A 16030-nucleotide genomic window follows, 5' to 3' on the forward strand; every position below is an offset into this window, starting at 1 on the left:
GTGGCTGTATGGCACTTGTTGGCTGGGGTATCATTCTTTTCTTTCTTATATGGGAGAGTGGACCTTTCTCACTAATTTCTGGTGTCTAGAGCTTTTCAGGATTGGTGCCAAGCTTTTCCTGTGACATCAGACAACAGGCGTCCAATTGATTTCTCATTGTTGCCTCCATTGTTGGGATCACTGTGGTGTTTCCCTTTTCCCTGGGAGCACAATTCAGCCTATAATTACAATTTAATGGCATACCTGTAAGTTTACTCTGGGGGTTTTGTGTTTGTGCCTCAAGAGGTCTGGTCGCCCATGGTCTTCTTTTTCCCGCCTGCCTTGTATGGATGTGTGTGGTGTGTGGTAATGAAGTCAACATAGTTCTGTACCATCTTACAGGTCGACATGATACCAAGACTGTGTGGGTGATGGGACATTCATTTGTCTATTGGGCCTTGCGATCGAGGTTGGCCTCGGATTCCAATATGTTCCCACAGTCTGGGATTAGATGGTTTGGTGTGAGAGGGATGTGTTTGAACTCATTGCAGGAGCTACTACTGACGTCGACTATGGAGTCCCGGAGGTGCTGATAATACACCTTGGTGGCAATGACCTGGGCCGGGGTACGGCTTTAGAGTTGCGGTCCATTATTATTCGGGACTTGCACATTATTGCACAGTCATTGCCTGTTTGTCAATTAGATTGGTCCCCGATGATACCCAGTCGGTTGTGGAGGAATGCAAGGTCTGATCCTTGCTTGGATGGCGCCCATAGGAAGGTGAATGTGGCAGTGGAGCTCTATTTGTTTGCAAATGGGGGGGGGGGCATCATCCACCTTGATGGCATTCAGTTTCAGTGGGACACCCTTTATAGGAACGATGGTGTGCATCTGAGCCCTAAGGGCGTGGCCATTTTTCTCAGTGATTTGTTTCATTGGTTAGGTTTGAGGTGTTGAGCGTGGTAGGTTGGTGGCGGTGCTGCGGCATAGGGTCTGGCTTTGGTAGTACAGAACGGTCCTTGTTTTTATGTAGTAGTATGTAGATAGTGGGTGTGCTCTCCCGACATTGATATGTCATTAGCCTATGCTTCTGGACTGGAGATGGCTTCCACCACCTACATGGGTAGGGTTGTGAAGGGAGAGTTCATCACCACTGGTGTCTGAATTGTGTGTGGTGATAACCGTTTCCCTGACCATTCTTTAGTGCTGCCACCATCTATAGTCAGATCATAGTTGAGTTGTCAATCAATAAATTTGACATTCATTTTGAAATACCAGCACTTGTGAACATGTCTTATTTTAGTGTTAAAAATTAAAAGGTTTAAGTAGATAAAAGGTTAAGTTTGTTAAAGTGTATGCATAAAGATACCCGATGGTCTATTGTCGGCGGTAGGCAGAAAGGCTGTCCTACGACAGTGGATACAGGACACGGCGCCCTCCCTAGAGATGGCAACCTCTAGACTACTCTTCCTATTTACCATGGACTGGCTGGAGGCATCTCTGCACAAAGAATCTATGACCCCGGCCCTGTTTAGGGTATGGAACAAATACATTCAGACTCTGCTCCAGAGAACAAAAGAGGCCATCCAGACCTGCTTCCAGTCCACCTCGTGGTATAGTCTTCAACTCCTTCAGAATAGACCCCCCATAGTTATCTAACTATTAGGCCCAAGCTACCACCCTCATTCACTCATCTACTCTTTTTCCCTTGTGTTCTCCTTTCCCTCTCCTCCTCTTTTCTGCCAAAGGCTGGATCAGTCCATAGATGGGTCCTTGGGTTGAAGTTGGAAGCGGACTGTTAAGGTTTTATTCTTTAAACATATATACAATTTTACTTTTATTTTTTATTTTTCTTTATCCTCTTTTTCTTTCCTTGGATTTGTCCTTCCTTTAGTTTCGTATAGTTACTTCTGTTACTGTTGCTAACCCCATTTCAATGATTGGTGATACTATCTAACCTCATGCAAATCATTACTAATTCTAAACCAACATTAGGCTTAATATTGTAGTAATGCCAAGGTTACCATGACATGTTCCTTCTCATTATCTATGTTTGTTATGAAAATTTGGAAAATGGTGAGTTGTTCCTCACTCAATGCTTTTGTACTAATCTTAATGCATATGCTTGTCGAGATTTGGAATAAACATATTTTGGAAAAAAAAAAGATACCAGATGGTGAGTTTAATCACTACAGTTGTTCCATTTACTTATAGCAACATTTCATCTTTAACCCCTTCCTGACAGAGCCAGTTTTTGCGTTCCTGACAGAGCCCTTTTTTTTCAAATCTGACATGTCTCACTTAAGTGGGGATAACTTTTTTTTGCTTTTACTTATCCCAGTGGTTTTGAGATTGTTTTTTCGTGACACATTGTACTTCAAATTAGTGGTAAATTTGGGTCGATACAGTCTGTGTTTTTTTGTGAAAAATACCAAAATATCGTGAAAAAATGGAAAATTTAGCGATTTGCAAAATGTTAAATTTTCTGCTTGTGAGACAAATAATCTTACCACTCAAAATAGTGAATAACTAACATAGACCATATGTCTACTTTATGTTGACATCATTATTTCAACTTCATTTTAATTTTTTGGGACACTAGGAGGCTTACAATATGAATAGCAAATTCTCAAATTTTCAAGAAAATTTCAAACACTGATTTTTTTAGGGACCAGTTCAGTTCTGATGTGACTTTGAGGGACTTGTATGTGAGACACCCCCATAAATGATGCCATTTCAAAAACTGCACCCCTCACAGTATTCAAAACAGCATTTTGGAAGTTTGTTAACCCTTTAGGTGTTTCACAGGAATTAAAACAAAGTGTAGGTGAAATTTCAAAATTTCTTTTTTTTTGCAGATTTGCAATTTTAATACATTTTTATAAGGAACACAGTACATTTTACTAGAGAAATGTGACTAAAAATTGATTCCCCCAATTCTTTTGTTTTCATAAATATCCTATATGTGGCCCTAGTGTGCACGGTGACCAAACCACAGGCTTCATAATAGAAGGAGCACCTACTTGATTTTGGAGCCTCCTTTTTATGAGATTATTTTTTAGGCACCATGTAGGTTTCAAGGCACCATAAGATGCTAAAAGTTAGGAACCCCCCCACAAGTGACCCCATTTTGCAAACTACACCCCTCAGGGAATTCATCTAGGGGTATAGTGTACATTTCAAACCCCCAGGGGTTTCACCAATTGTGGTACAACTGGGCAGTGAAAATGAAAAAATATTTTTTTTACACAAAAATGCAGTTCTGGCTCCAAATTTGTCATTTTCAGAAGGTATGAAGGAGACAAAGCACCCCAAAATCTGTGCCCCAATTTCTCCCGAGTACGGCAATGCCTCACATGTGACCAAAAAATACCAGTTGGGTGCATGGCAGGACTCAGAAGGGAAGGAGTGATTTTTGGATTTTGCAGCTCAGATTCTGGTGGAATTTTGGTGGGTGCTATGTCGCATTAGCAAGACCCCCCAAGCACCAATACAGTGGAACCCCCCCACAAGTCACCCCATTTTGCAAACTACACCCCTCAGGGAATTCATCTAGGGGTATAGTGTACATTTCAAACCCCCAGGGGTTTCACCAATTTTGATACAAGTGGGCAGTGAAAATGAAAAATTACATTTTTTTACACAAAAATGCAGTTCTGGCTCAAAATTTTTCATTTTCAGAAGGTATGAAGGAGAAAAAGCACCCCAAAATCTGTGCCCCAATTTCTCCCGAGTACGGCAATGCCTCACATGTGACCAAAAAATACCAGTTGGGTGCATGGCAGGACTCAGAAGGGAAGGAGTGATTTTGGGATTTTGCAGCACAGATTCTGGTGGAATGAATGGTGGGTGCTATGTTGCACCAATACAGTGGAACCCCCCCACAAGTCACCCCATTTTGCAAAGTACACCCCTCAGGGAATTCATCTAGGGGTATAGTGTACATTTCAAACCCCCAGGGGTTTCACCAATTTTGATACAAGTGGGCAGTGAAAATGAAAAATTACATTTTTTTACACAAAAATGCAGTTCTGGCTCAAAATTTTTCATTTTCAGAAGGTATGAAGGAGAAAAAGCACCCCAAAATATGTGCCCCAATTTCTCCCGAGTACGGAAATGCCTCACATGTGACCAAAAAATACCAGTTGGGTGCATGGCAGGACTCAGAACGGAAGGAGTGATTTTTGGATTTTGCGGCTCAGATTCTGGTGGAATTTTGGTGGGTGCTATGTCGCATTAGCAAGACCCCCCAAGCACCAATACAGTGGAACCCCCCCACAAGTCACCCCATTTTGAAAACTACACCCCTCAGGGAATTCATCTAGGGGTATAGTGTACATTTCAAACCCCCAGGGGTTTCACCAATTTTGATACAAGTGGGCAGTGAAAATGAAAAATTACATTTTTTTACACAAAAATGCAGTTCTGGCTCAAAATTTTTCATTTTCAGAAGGTATGAAGGAGAAAAAGCACCCCAAAATATGTGCCCCAATTTCTCCCGAGTACGGAAATGCCTCACATGTGACCAAAAAATACCAGTTGGGTGCATGGCAGGACTCAGAACGGAAGGAGTGATTTTTGGATTTTGCGGCTCAGATTCTGGTGGAATTTTGGTGGGTGCTATGTCGCATTAGCAAGACCCCCCAAGCACCAATACAGTGGAACCCCCCCCACAAGTCACCCCATTTTGAAAACTACACCCCTCAGGGAATTCATCTAGGGGTATAGTGTACATTTCAAACCCCCAGGGGTTTCACCAATTTTGATACAAGTGGGCAGTGAAAATGAAAAATTACATTTTTTACACAAAAATGCAGTTCTGGCTCGAAATTTTTCATTTTCAGAAGGTATGAAGGAGAAAAAGCACCCCAAAATCTGTGCCCCAATTTCTCCCGAGTACGGCAATGCCTCACATGTGACCAAAAAATACCAGTTGGGTGCATGGCAGGACTCAGAACGGAAGGAGTGATTTTTGGATTTTGCAGCTCAGATTCTGGTGGAATTTTGGTGGGTGCTATGTCGCATTAGCAAGACCCCCCAAGCACCAATACAGTGGAACCCCCCCACAAGTCACCCCATTTTGCAAAGTACACCCCTCAGGGAATTCATCTAGGGGTATAGTGTACATTTCAAACCCCCAGGGGTTTCACCAATTTTGATACAAGTGGGCAGTGAAAATGAAAAATTACATTTTTTTACACAAAAATGCAGTTCTGGCTCAAAATTTTTCATTTTCAGAAGGAATGAAGGAGACAAAGCACCCCAAAATCTGTGCCCCAATTTCTCCCGAGTACGGCAATGCCTCATGTGTGACCAAAAAGTGGCAGGACTCAGAAGGGAAGGAGTGATATTTGGATTTTGCAGCACAAATTCTGGTGGAATGATGGTGGGTGCTATGTCGCATTAGCAAGACCCCCAAAGCACCAATACAGTGGAACCCCCCCACAAGTGACCCCATTTTGCAAACTACACCCCTCAGGGAATTCATCTAGGGGTATAGTGTACATTTCAAACCCCCAGGGGTTTCACCAATTTTGATACAAGTGGGCAGTGAACATGAAAAATTACATTTTTTTACACAAAAATGCAGTTCTGGCTCAAAATTTTTCATTTTCACAAGGAATGAAGGAGACAAAGCACCCCAAAATCTGTGCCCCAATTTCTCCCGAGTACGGCAATGCCTCACATGTGACCAAAAAATACCAGTTGGGTGCATGGCAGGACTCAGAAGGGAAGGAGTGATTTTTGGATTTTGCGGCTCAGATTCTGGTGGAATGAATGGTGGGTGCTATGTGGCATTAGCAAGACCCCCGAAGCACGGTGAAATTATGAACCTAATATTCCATAGATGTGTGGTATAATTTAAAACACTCCTTTATACATAGGCCGGGTTTGTCGGGGCAAGTGTCACACTGGAAAATAGTTTGCTTTCTTATTCCCTTTTTATAGCAAACTTTGCACCTTTTTTGTGTCCTGCCCTTTTTTCCAGTGGAGGGGATTTCATCAGGAAAATGCTGCCCTGGTACAATACGGGGGCCAGTACTAGAAGTACTGGGGCCCTCTGCCTGCTGGTTCCCAAATATTAGGCCCTTTATGACTTCCTCTTGAAAGTGCATAAATGTCCCCCTCTGGCCGGTAGAACGGAATAGCACGTAAGCGTTATACAGTGCCATCTGGATGATATACACGGCCACCTTCTTGTACCAGATTTTTGTTTTCCGCAGGGCACTGTACGGCTTCAGTACCTGATCTGAAAGATCCACTCCGCCCATGTACCTATTGTAATCCAGGATACAATTAGGTTTTGAGGTGTGGGTACTGGTACCTCGTACAGGGACGGAGGTGGTACTGTCTCCGTGAATTGTTGTCAGTATAAGGACATCCCTCTTGTCCTTATATTTGACCAACAACATATTTTCGTTGCATATTCCCCTGCTTTCACCCCTTCTCATTACTTGGGCAATGTGCGTTTTTGGGAGGCCTCTTTGGTTCTTGCGCACAGTACCGCAAGCTGCTGTACCTCTTGAACCAAGGGCCTTAAACAGGGGGATGCTGGTGTAAAAGTTATCCACATAGAGGTGATAACCTTTATCCAGGAAGGGGTGCACTAAATCCCAGACAATTTTCCCACTAACACCTACGAGGGAGGGGGGGCATTCTGGCGGTTCAATTCTTGAATCCTTCCCTTCATAAACCCTAAACCTGTGGGTGTACCCTGAGGTGCTTTCACACAGTTTATACATTTTTATGCCATACCTTGCCCTCTTACTGGGAAGGTACTGGCGGAATTTAACCCTTCCTTTAAAATGTATAAGGGACTCGTCGATACAAATAAATTTTTCAGGGATGTACACCTCTTCAAATTTGGCACTGAAATGATCAATGACCGGCCTGACTTTGAATAGCCGGTCAAAGGTGGGATCATCTCTGGGTGGGCACTGTGCATTATCGGTGTAATGTATAAATTTAAGAATTGTCTCAAATCGAGTCCGGGTCATGGCCATACGGTAAAATGGAGTACTGTACAGAACATCTGTACTCCAATATTGCCTAATTTCTGGCTTTTTTACTATGCCCATATGAAACACCAGACCCCAAAACGTCATCATCTCTACTGCATCTACAGGGGTCCACCTAGCAAATGATGACGTGGGGTTTTGAGCAATAAACTGCTGGGCATATAAATTAGTTTGGTCCACCATTAAATTTATAAAATCATCAGAGAAAAATAATTTGAAAAAGTCAATTTCTCTGAGACCTGTGGAATCAAATTGGATTCCTGGCATGGCCAAAAACTCAGGAACCTGGGGCTCAAAATTGTCTGGTGGTGGGGTCCATACGAGATCAATTATTGGGGGGGGGGTCTCAGCTGCTCTACGGGGGCGTCTTTGAGGGGGTCCCTCATCAGCAGAGGAGGAAGAGGAGCTTAAGGCGAATCCTTCAAATTCCCCGCTTGCATCACTGGCTGTGTCAGAGTCAGAAGCAAGCATGGCATATGCCTCCTCCACTGAATACATTCTCCTGGATGACTGGGAGGACATTTGGGAGGACATTTGGGAGGACATTTGGGATGCCATTTTTATTTTTGTGTTACTGGTAGTGAAATGTTTCAACACGTGTATAGTGTAGGGGGGGGTACAAACTTTATTTCAATCCGGGGGGTATGTAGTGTGTAGTGTGTATGTGGTGCAGAAAAAAAAATACTTTATACCAATAAAAAAAAAAAAAAAATGAAGGGGTTAAAAATAAAAAATTGAAGGGGTTAAAAAAAAAAAAAAAAAAAGGTCCTGCGCCAAAAATTGAGCACAGATGTTGGTCAGTAACGTCTGTCACTGAACAGCGCTCAAAGGCAACAGGAATTTGATCAAAAAAAAAAAAAATAGATCAACCCTGTGCCGAAAAAGATGATCAGTGATGTACGTCACTGATCAGCGCACAGCGACCACAGGACACCCACAAAATCACAGTGTGTGTAAAAAAAAAATTAAAAAAAGACCCCACAGCACACACACAAAAAAAAAAGGTGATCAGTGATGCGACACTGATTACCAGTGAGGTGCAGCAGGTGCACAACCTTTGGTGCAACTGACAGGTATATATAAAAAAAAAAAAACCTCTGTACCCCCAAAAAAGTTGCTGATCACCTCAGATATAGTGATCAGCACAAAAGGCGGGGGCAGCAGACACAAAATTTAGCACTCTCTATCACTCTCTGTCACTATCTCTCTCTATCTCTCTATCTCTCACTATCTATCACTCTATGACACTGCAGCAGCAGCACTGACAGGTATATCTATATATAAAAAAAACCTGCGCCCCCAAAAAGTTGCTGATCAGTTAATTTATACTGATCAGCACAAAAGGAGGGGGCAGCAGTCAGTTATATAAAAAATATATAGCACAATTTGTCACTATCTCTCTCTATCTCTCTCTCTCTATCTCTCTCTATCTCTCTATAACTATCACACTGCAGCAGCACAAAATATAGCACTCTGTCACTAGGCCTCTCTATCTATCTCTCTCTCTCTATCTCTCTCTCTCTATCTATAACTATATCACACTGCAGCAGCACAAAATATAGCACTCTCTGACACTATCTCTCTCTCTATCTCTCTCTATCTCTCTCTATCTCTCTCTATCTCTCTATCTATCTCTCTATCTAGCTAGTACACTGCAGCAGCACAATTTCACAGGAAGGCACAAGTAGCAACAGGATCCAGGAAGCAGTGATGAAGCAGCGATCAGCACTCTCTGACACTATCTCTCTCTCTATCTCTCTCTATCTCTCTATCTCTCTATCTCTCTATCTATCTCTCTATCTCTCTATCTCTCTATCTATCTAGCTAGTACACTGCAGCAGCACAATTTCACAGGAAGGCACAAGTAGCAACAGGATCCAGGAAGCAGTGATGAAGCAGCGATCAGGTAAGTATGGAGCAAGTATGGAGCAAGGTTCTGGTCAGTATGGCGGCAGGGGGGTACGGTGACCGCACTGCACGCTATTCCAGACCGGAATGGCGTCTGCAGTGCAGTCACCGTTAGTTTAAATCCCCCTCCTTGGCTGTGATTGGTCCGTCGGTCCGACGAACCAATCACGGCCTTTGGGGGCGGGCGGGGTGAGGTGGGGTGACACCAGTGTCACCCTTACACCCCGCGGTGATTGGTGCTGTACTTTACAGCACCAATCACCTCCGATCCCGTGTCACCGGCGAACGTTATTCGCCGGTGACACAGGAAAACGCTGTAATTGGCTGTTCACACTGAACAGCCAATCACAGCGATCGCCGACGGGGGGGCGGCATCGCAGCCCCCCCTGGGCATGCACGGACATGTCTGCTGTCAGGGACAGCAGACATGTTGAAACTGTCACCGCGTCTATAGACGCGGTGACAGTTTAAATCCATGACGTACATTTACGCCATGTGTCGGGAAGTGCTTCCCGACCATGACGTAAATGTACGTCAAATGTCGGGAAGGGGTTAATTCTGCAATGAGATTATATACTGATAAATTAATACACTCGTAAAGTTGTCCTCTTTGTGCTGGTGTACTGGGATGCAGTCAAAATCCCGACGGGCAAAATCCCGACAGGGTCAAAATCCCGAATGGGTCATAATATCGACAAGGACAAAATCCAACATATAAAATCCCGACAAGGACAAAATCCCGACATTTAAAATCCCTACAAGGTCAAAATACCAACATATAGAATGTACAGGTGAAACAGTCAACATGAAAAAACAGTGAAAAAACCCATGTCCACCCCGCGACCTGACAACACTAAGGGCGAGATGTATCAAATGGAAAATGCGGTAAAACCCCGGTTTTACCGCATTTTCCAATGTATCAAAAATGATACCGCACTGAAGGCGATACCCTATAGAAGCCTATGGGCTTCTTTTCGCCGACGCAAACCCGCCACCTCGCCGACCCCCCCCTCTGGCTTACCTTCCTGAAGGGTCCTCTTGGACCCCGGAAGGTAAGCCCTGCCTCCCCCTAGTGAAGGTGACGGAGACCCCCCGCACACCAGTGTACAGTGATCGCGGGGGGCCTCCGTCACCGCACCGCGATGCATGCCGCATATGTTAGTACATATGCGGCAGCATCGCGGCAGGGGGGCGACGAAGGGCGGCGATGTATTTTAATACATCCCGCCCAAAGTCATGTTGACTGTTTCACCTGTACATTCTAAATGTCGGTATTTTGACCTTGTCAGGATTTTAAACGTCGGGATTTTGTCCTTGTCGGTATTATGACCCATTCGGGATTTTGACACTGTAGGGATTTTGACCGTCGGGATTTCATACCAAATCCGGTGTACTTGTTGATAAGTCTCTCTAGGGAGAACTCATTGGGCTGGTCGTGGATTACAACATACACAACAGTGACAGCTACAGTTTATAGGATGTCACTGAACCATGGCCCTTATTCTGATCGGTGCGGCCGGATCCGAATATGCGGCCAGGACCGTGCGTGCGAAACCCCGCCTTCCGTACGGATCGCTCACTCCGTCCGAATGCGGTAAGAAGCTGGCCGAACGGACCGCACGTGTATTTTTCACGGAATACGCCTCCTCCATCTCAGGGAACCTCCCCCATCTTTCGATGGTCGCAGTTCATCGACTGCAGGACCGAATGGTCCACCAGCTCCCGCAACCTCAGGCCACACGGACATTTTTCCGTGCAAAAGCAGGGATCTGGGCGGGCAGCTGACATCCGGCGATGTCATATGTCCGCCCCCTACACGTGCGTCACGGCCGTATTACCATACAAACGCCCAGCGTTTGCATGGGAACGCCCATGAAACGCGGGGCGTATGCATATGGTAATGAGCCCAAATAGCCCTTCACGCCCCTCTCCACCCCCTGTTCGGAGTGTTCACATTTCATGCGGGATTTGGCCGTACGCCCCGCTCGCACATGCGCAGAGACGCCTCTGCACATGCGCAGACACAAAACATCGGCGGCCCGAATGCACGCGGATATTACCGCACCAACCAGAATAAGGGCCCATGTCACATAGTTATATGAAGGAGTAAAGCCATGCTGTTAATGACTTGTTTTTCTTCTCTTGGCGTTGTTCATAGATCTTTGGCCAGTTTCCGAAGTTTGAAGATGGAGACTTCGTTATTTACCAGAGCAACACCATCTTGCGATACTTGGGGCGCAAACATGGTGAGACTTCTCTCTTTCCTCTCCAACAGTGACAAGCCTTTAGTGTGCTATTTGTTCTGGACTTGTTCCCATGATGGATGACTCATGAGTTTGAAAATCTTCATTGGTTTTATAATTCCTCTCTATTGTGGTGTCCAAAAATACAAATTGACGATTGTTCTAAATATAAATATTACCAAAAGTAGTTATTAATATTATTTATTTATTTGGTGCCACAAGAGTTCTGCAGCACCATACAAAGTACAGAAACAGTATGAACAAAAAAGACCTACAGTAGATTACAATACGAAATACATGAATATGTACTACATAGTGTAGGGCCTAATTCAGTAATGCTCGTTAAGCAGCGGTCATTTACTTAGCGAGTGGATTAACGACATTGCGGCATGCGAACGTCACAAATACACATGTGCAGACCCCACACCATCGGAACAGGGCCCCATCTCATCACTAGAGATCCGGTTATCTGTGTCCTGCTTTTAACTGCTTGCTTAGCTGGTTACTCCACTACTTATTGGGCCAGATTCAAAATAGCAAATTCTCTTTCTAATGGACTAAACCATTGTGCACTGATGGGGGGGTCGGGGGCAGATGTAACACGTGCAACACGGCAGATGTAACACGTGCAGAGATTGTTATGCTGTGTACACACAGTGAGATTTGACATTAGATTTTGACTATATAGTCAAAATCACATGCAATAAAATCTTAAGTCGAATAGCAAAGGAATCTCACCGTGGGCCTTATTCTGGTCGGTGCGGACGGAGCCGAATATGCGGGCAGGACCGTGCGTCCTAAACCCCGCCTTTCGTACGGATCGCTCACTTCGTCCGAATGCGGTAAGCCGCTGACCGCACGGAGCACGAGTGGATTTCTCACGGATACACCTCCTCCATCTCTTGGAACCTCCCCCATCATTCGATGGTCGCAGACCATCGAATGCAGGACCGAGTGGTCCGCTAGCTCCCGCAACCTCAGACCACACGGGCATTTTTCCGTGCAAAAGCAGGGATCTGGGCGGGCAGCTGACATCCGGCAATGTCATATGTCCGCCCCCTACACGTGCGTCACGGCCGCATTACCATATGTACGCCCAGCGTTTTCATGGGAACGCCCATGAAACGCGGGGTGTAAACATATGGTAATGAGCCCAAACAGCCCTTCACGCCCCTCTCCACCCCCTGTTTGTAGTGTACACATTTCATGCGGAATTTGGCCGTGCGTTCCGTTTGCACATGCGCAGAGACGCCTCTGCACATGCGCAGACACAAAACATCGGCGGCACGAATGCACGCGGACATTACCGCACCAACCAGAATAAGGGCCCGTGTGTACACACCATTAAATTTGGGTGAGTTATTTTGTTTCTGTGCATAGTAAATACTGGCTGCTTTATTTTTACACTGCAATATAGATATCAGTTGAAGTACAAACCCCACCCAAATCTAACTCTCTCTGCACCTGTTACATCTGCCCCACCTGCAGTGCATATTTTTGTGCAGGTTTTGTTAATTAAAGAGAGAATTTGCTTTTACAAATGAACCAGAATCAGGCCCACCATCTCTAGTGTGATCCATCTAGTGTGAGCATACCCGACGGCCACCCGCTATTTTCCCCCATAGAGGGAGAATAGAATAGGTGGCTCACGTAGAGAGCCACCGTGCCCGCAGCGTGGTGAGCACAGCGAGCCCGCAGGGGGCTTTTTTGTGCTCACCATGCTGTCTGAGTCTGGGCAGTCAGGATCCCGACTGTCGGAATCCCATACAAAATCCTTCTCAATCAGGATCGGAAGTAGTACTGCAGGCCATGTCCCTGGCATGACAAACTCCTCTCCTATCTGGGTTTCTCCCTGAGGAACCTTAGGTGATGCACCTACTGCTGCCGAAGGATCACTTCTACTACTTTAACTAAGCAATTGACTATACAATAGTCCTTTGTGAGGTAGATGAAGTATGACAGCAGTCACCTGCTGAAAAGCGGATAACTGAGGCCATAACAACTATGTTGGTGTTAGACGTGCATCCAGTATCTGCCATTAGTGCAGTGGGATATAGACAGCTGATGGATGTACTGTGTCCCTGGAACCAAATCACATCTAGATTCTGCTTCCCCCTCTCCCACCCCCCCTCCCAAGCGCATTGTCTCACGGCATAACGTCAACACACTTGATCTTGCTGCCTTCTCAAACACGCTGTGTCCTCTTCTCGCCCCAATCACCCTCATGTCCTGCCCGAACCTCGCTGCCTCCCTCTATAACGACACCCTATCTTCGGCATTGGACTCTGCCTGCCCTCCCTCCTCTATCCCCCTTCGATGCTCCAACCCCCAACCGTGGCACTCACCTATCACCCGATTCCTTAAAAAGTGCTCTCGCACTTCTGAGCGCTTCTGGAAGAAATCACGCTCCCTTGCGGATTATCTCCATTTCAAATTCATTCTTTCCTCCTTCAGCTCTGCAATTGCTCTGGCCAAGGAATCCTACTTTAAGTCCCTCATCCTTTCCCAATCATCCAATCCCCGCAGGCTCTTCGCCACCTTCAACTCCTTGCTCTCCCCCCCTCCTCCAGCTCTTCCGTCCTCCATCGTAGCCGCTGATTTTGCTACCTACTTTTCAACCAAAATCTCCTCTCTCAGGACTGCCATCACTGCTGCCATGACCTCACCCTCTCCCTCCTCCCCTCCTACATCTCCACTCCCCTCCTTCCAACCCCTGTCCTCATTTTACCCCACCACTGCTGCTGAAGTCCACTCTATCCTTCAATCCGCTTCTCCCTCCACCTGCCCGCTCGATCCTATCCCCTCCAATATTATCCGCCGTCTCAGTCCATCAGTCTGCTCTCACCTGGCTCACCTCTTTATTCTTTCCATATCCTCTGGGATCTTCCCTTCCTCCTTCAAACACGCTCTTGTCTCCCCAATTCTCAAAAAAACAAATCTGGACCCCAACTCTCCATCCAACTACAGGCCCATCTCCCTCCTCCCTTTTGCCTCCAAACTCCTAGAACGTCTGACCTATAATCGTCTCCTAAGCCACCTTACTGCTAACTCCATTCTAGACCCCCTCCAATCCGGGTTCCACCCTTTACATTCCACTGAAACTGCCCTGACCAAAGTCACTAACGATCTACTATCGGCTAAATCCAAAGGCCTCTTCTCTATCCTCATCCAGCTTGATCTGTCGGCTGCCTTTGACACTGTTGACCACCCTCTCCTGCTCAACACCCTCCGCTCCTTTGGCATCACTGGCACGGTCTTCTCTTGGTTCACCTCATACCTCTCCGATCGCTCCTTCTCCGTCTCCACTCCGAGCTCCTCCTCTCCTACTACCCCCCAGCCAGTCGGTGTTCCCCAAGGGTCAGTCCTTGGCCCTCTCCTCTTCTCCCTTTACACCACCTCTCTGGGAACCCTCATCAGCTCCTATGGTTTTCATTACCACCTTTATGCTGATGATACCCTAATCTATCTCTCCTCCCCCGACTTATCCCCATCACTCCTGTCCAAGGTCTCCGAATGCCTCACGGCCATCTCAGCCTGGATGACCCAACGCTTCCTGAAACTAAACATGGCTAAAACTGAACTTCTAATCTTCCATCCCCCGAACATCCCCTCTTCTCCCACTATCTCCATCAGCATTGGTGAAACCGAGATCACGTCCACCGACCAAACGCGCTGCCTCGGTGTCATCATTGACTCCTCCCTCTCTTTCACCCCCCACATTCGTGCTCTCTCACAGTCTTGCCGCTTTCACCTACGCAACATCTCAACGCATCAGACCATTCCTCTCCACTGACGCGACCAAAATTCTCATTCACTCTCTTGTCATCTCCCGCCTTGACTACTGCAACATCCTCCTCTCTGGGCTACCTCTCACCCACCTCGCACCTCTCCAATCCATTCTTAACGCTGCTGCTAGGCTCATCTTCCTCTCCCGCCGCTCTACCTCCGCCTCCCCCCTCTGTTTAGCTCTTCACTGGCTCCCCATTCCTTTCCGAGTTCTCTTTAAACTCCTCACCACCACCTACAAGGCTCTCTCCTTCTCCACAGCTCCCTACCTCTCTTCACTGATCTCTATCCACACTCCCTCCCATCCTCTTCGCTCCATCGCTGACCGCCGACTGACCTCTCACCTAATCACCTCCTCCCACTCCCGTGTCCAAGATTTCTCTCGCGCTGCCCCCCTGCACTGGAACAACCTCCCGCCACCCATCAGGCTATCTGATTCCCTTACCTCCTTCAAGCGCTCCCTCAAAACCCACTTTTTTCGACTAGCCTATCCCTCCTCCTAACCTCTTTTGATCCTCCTATCCTGCCTTCGTTCCCCTCCGTTCCTACTTATCCTATTGTATTTCGTTCGTCCACCCACCTATTTTTAGTATGTTAACTCTTATGAGCAGGGCCCTCCTTCCTCACGTACTCACCCTACCTCATTACCTCACCTGTGCTCCTGTCCTGTTCTTCCCTTCCTCTACTTCATCTTCAGTCTCCTTGACAATTTTGACACCTACTTCTGAACTGATGCTGATTTTAGTTCTACCAGCTATACCCCTATTTATACTGTATCTTTCAACACACCCTGTACGTTACCTTGTAATTAATTTTTTTTGTTTGCTATGTACGGCGCTGCGGACACTTTGCGGCGCCTTATAAATAAACGTACTACTACTACTACTACTACTAATTCTAGGCAAGCGTTCCAAGACTGTACAAGGACACTAAGAAAAGTGTCCTTACTGTCCTCAAAAATGCCATTGTACCCACTGTCCCCTAAACCATGGACAAGTGGACATATGAAACAAGGCAAACTAAGGACTATGGGCCAGATTCTCTAAGCTTCAAAAGTGATACATTGGAGAGTGATAAACAGCCAGCCAATCAGC

General features: G+C 46.2%; 1 protein-coding gene across 1 annotated transcript in view; it reads left to right on the forward strand.

Annotated features, from left to right (window-relative positions):
* The window catches only part of LOC146007617 (glutathione S-transferase P 1-like), a 74479-nt gene that overhangs the window by 38812 nt on the left and 19637 nt on the right, over positions 1–16030 (forward strand). The window contains exon 4 of the mRNA XM_083146102.1: positions 11066–11153. Within this exon, the coding sequence (XP_083002228.1) occupies positions 11066–11153 (88 nt within the window). The remainder of the gene's footprint in view (positions 1–11065; positions 11154–16030) is intronic.

This window comes from Crinia signifera, chromosome 6 (genome assembly GCF_055691185.1).
Source record: "Crinia signifera chromosome 6, ASM5569118v1, whole genome shotgun sequence".
Lineage (NCBI taxonomy): Eukaryota > Metazoa > Chordata > Amphibia > Anura > Myobatrachidae > Crinia > Crinia signifera.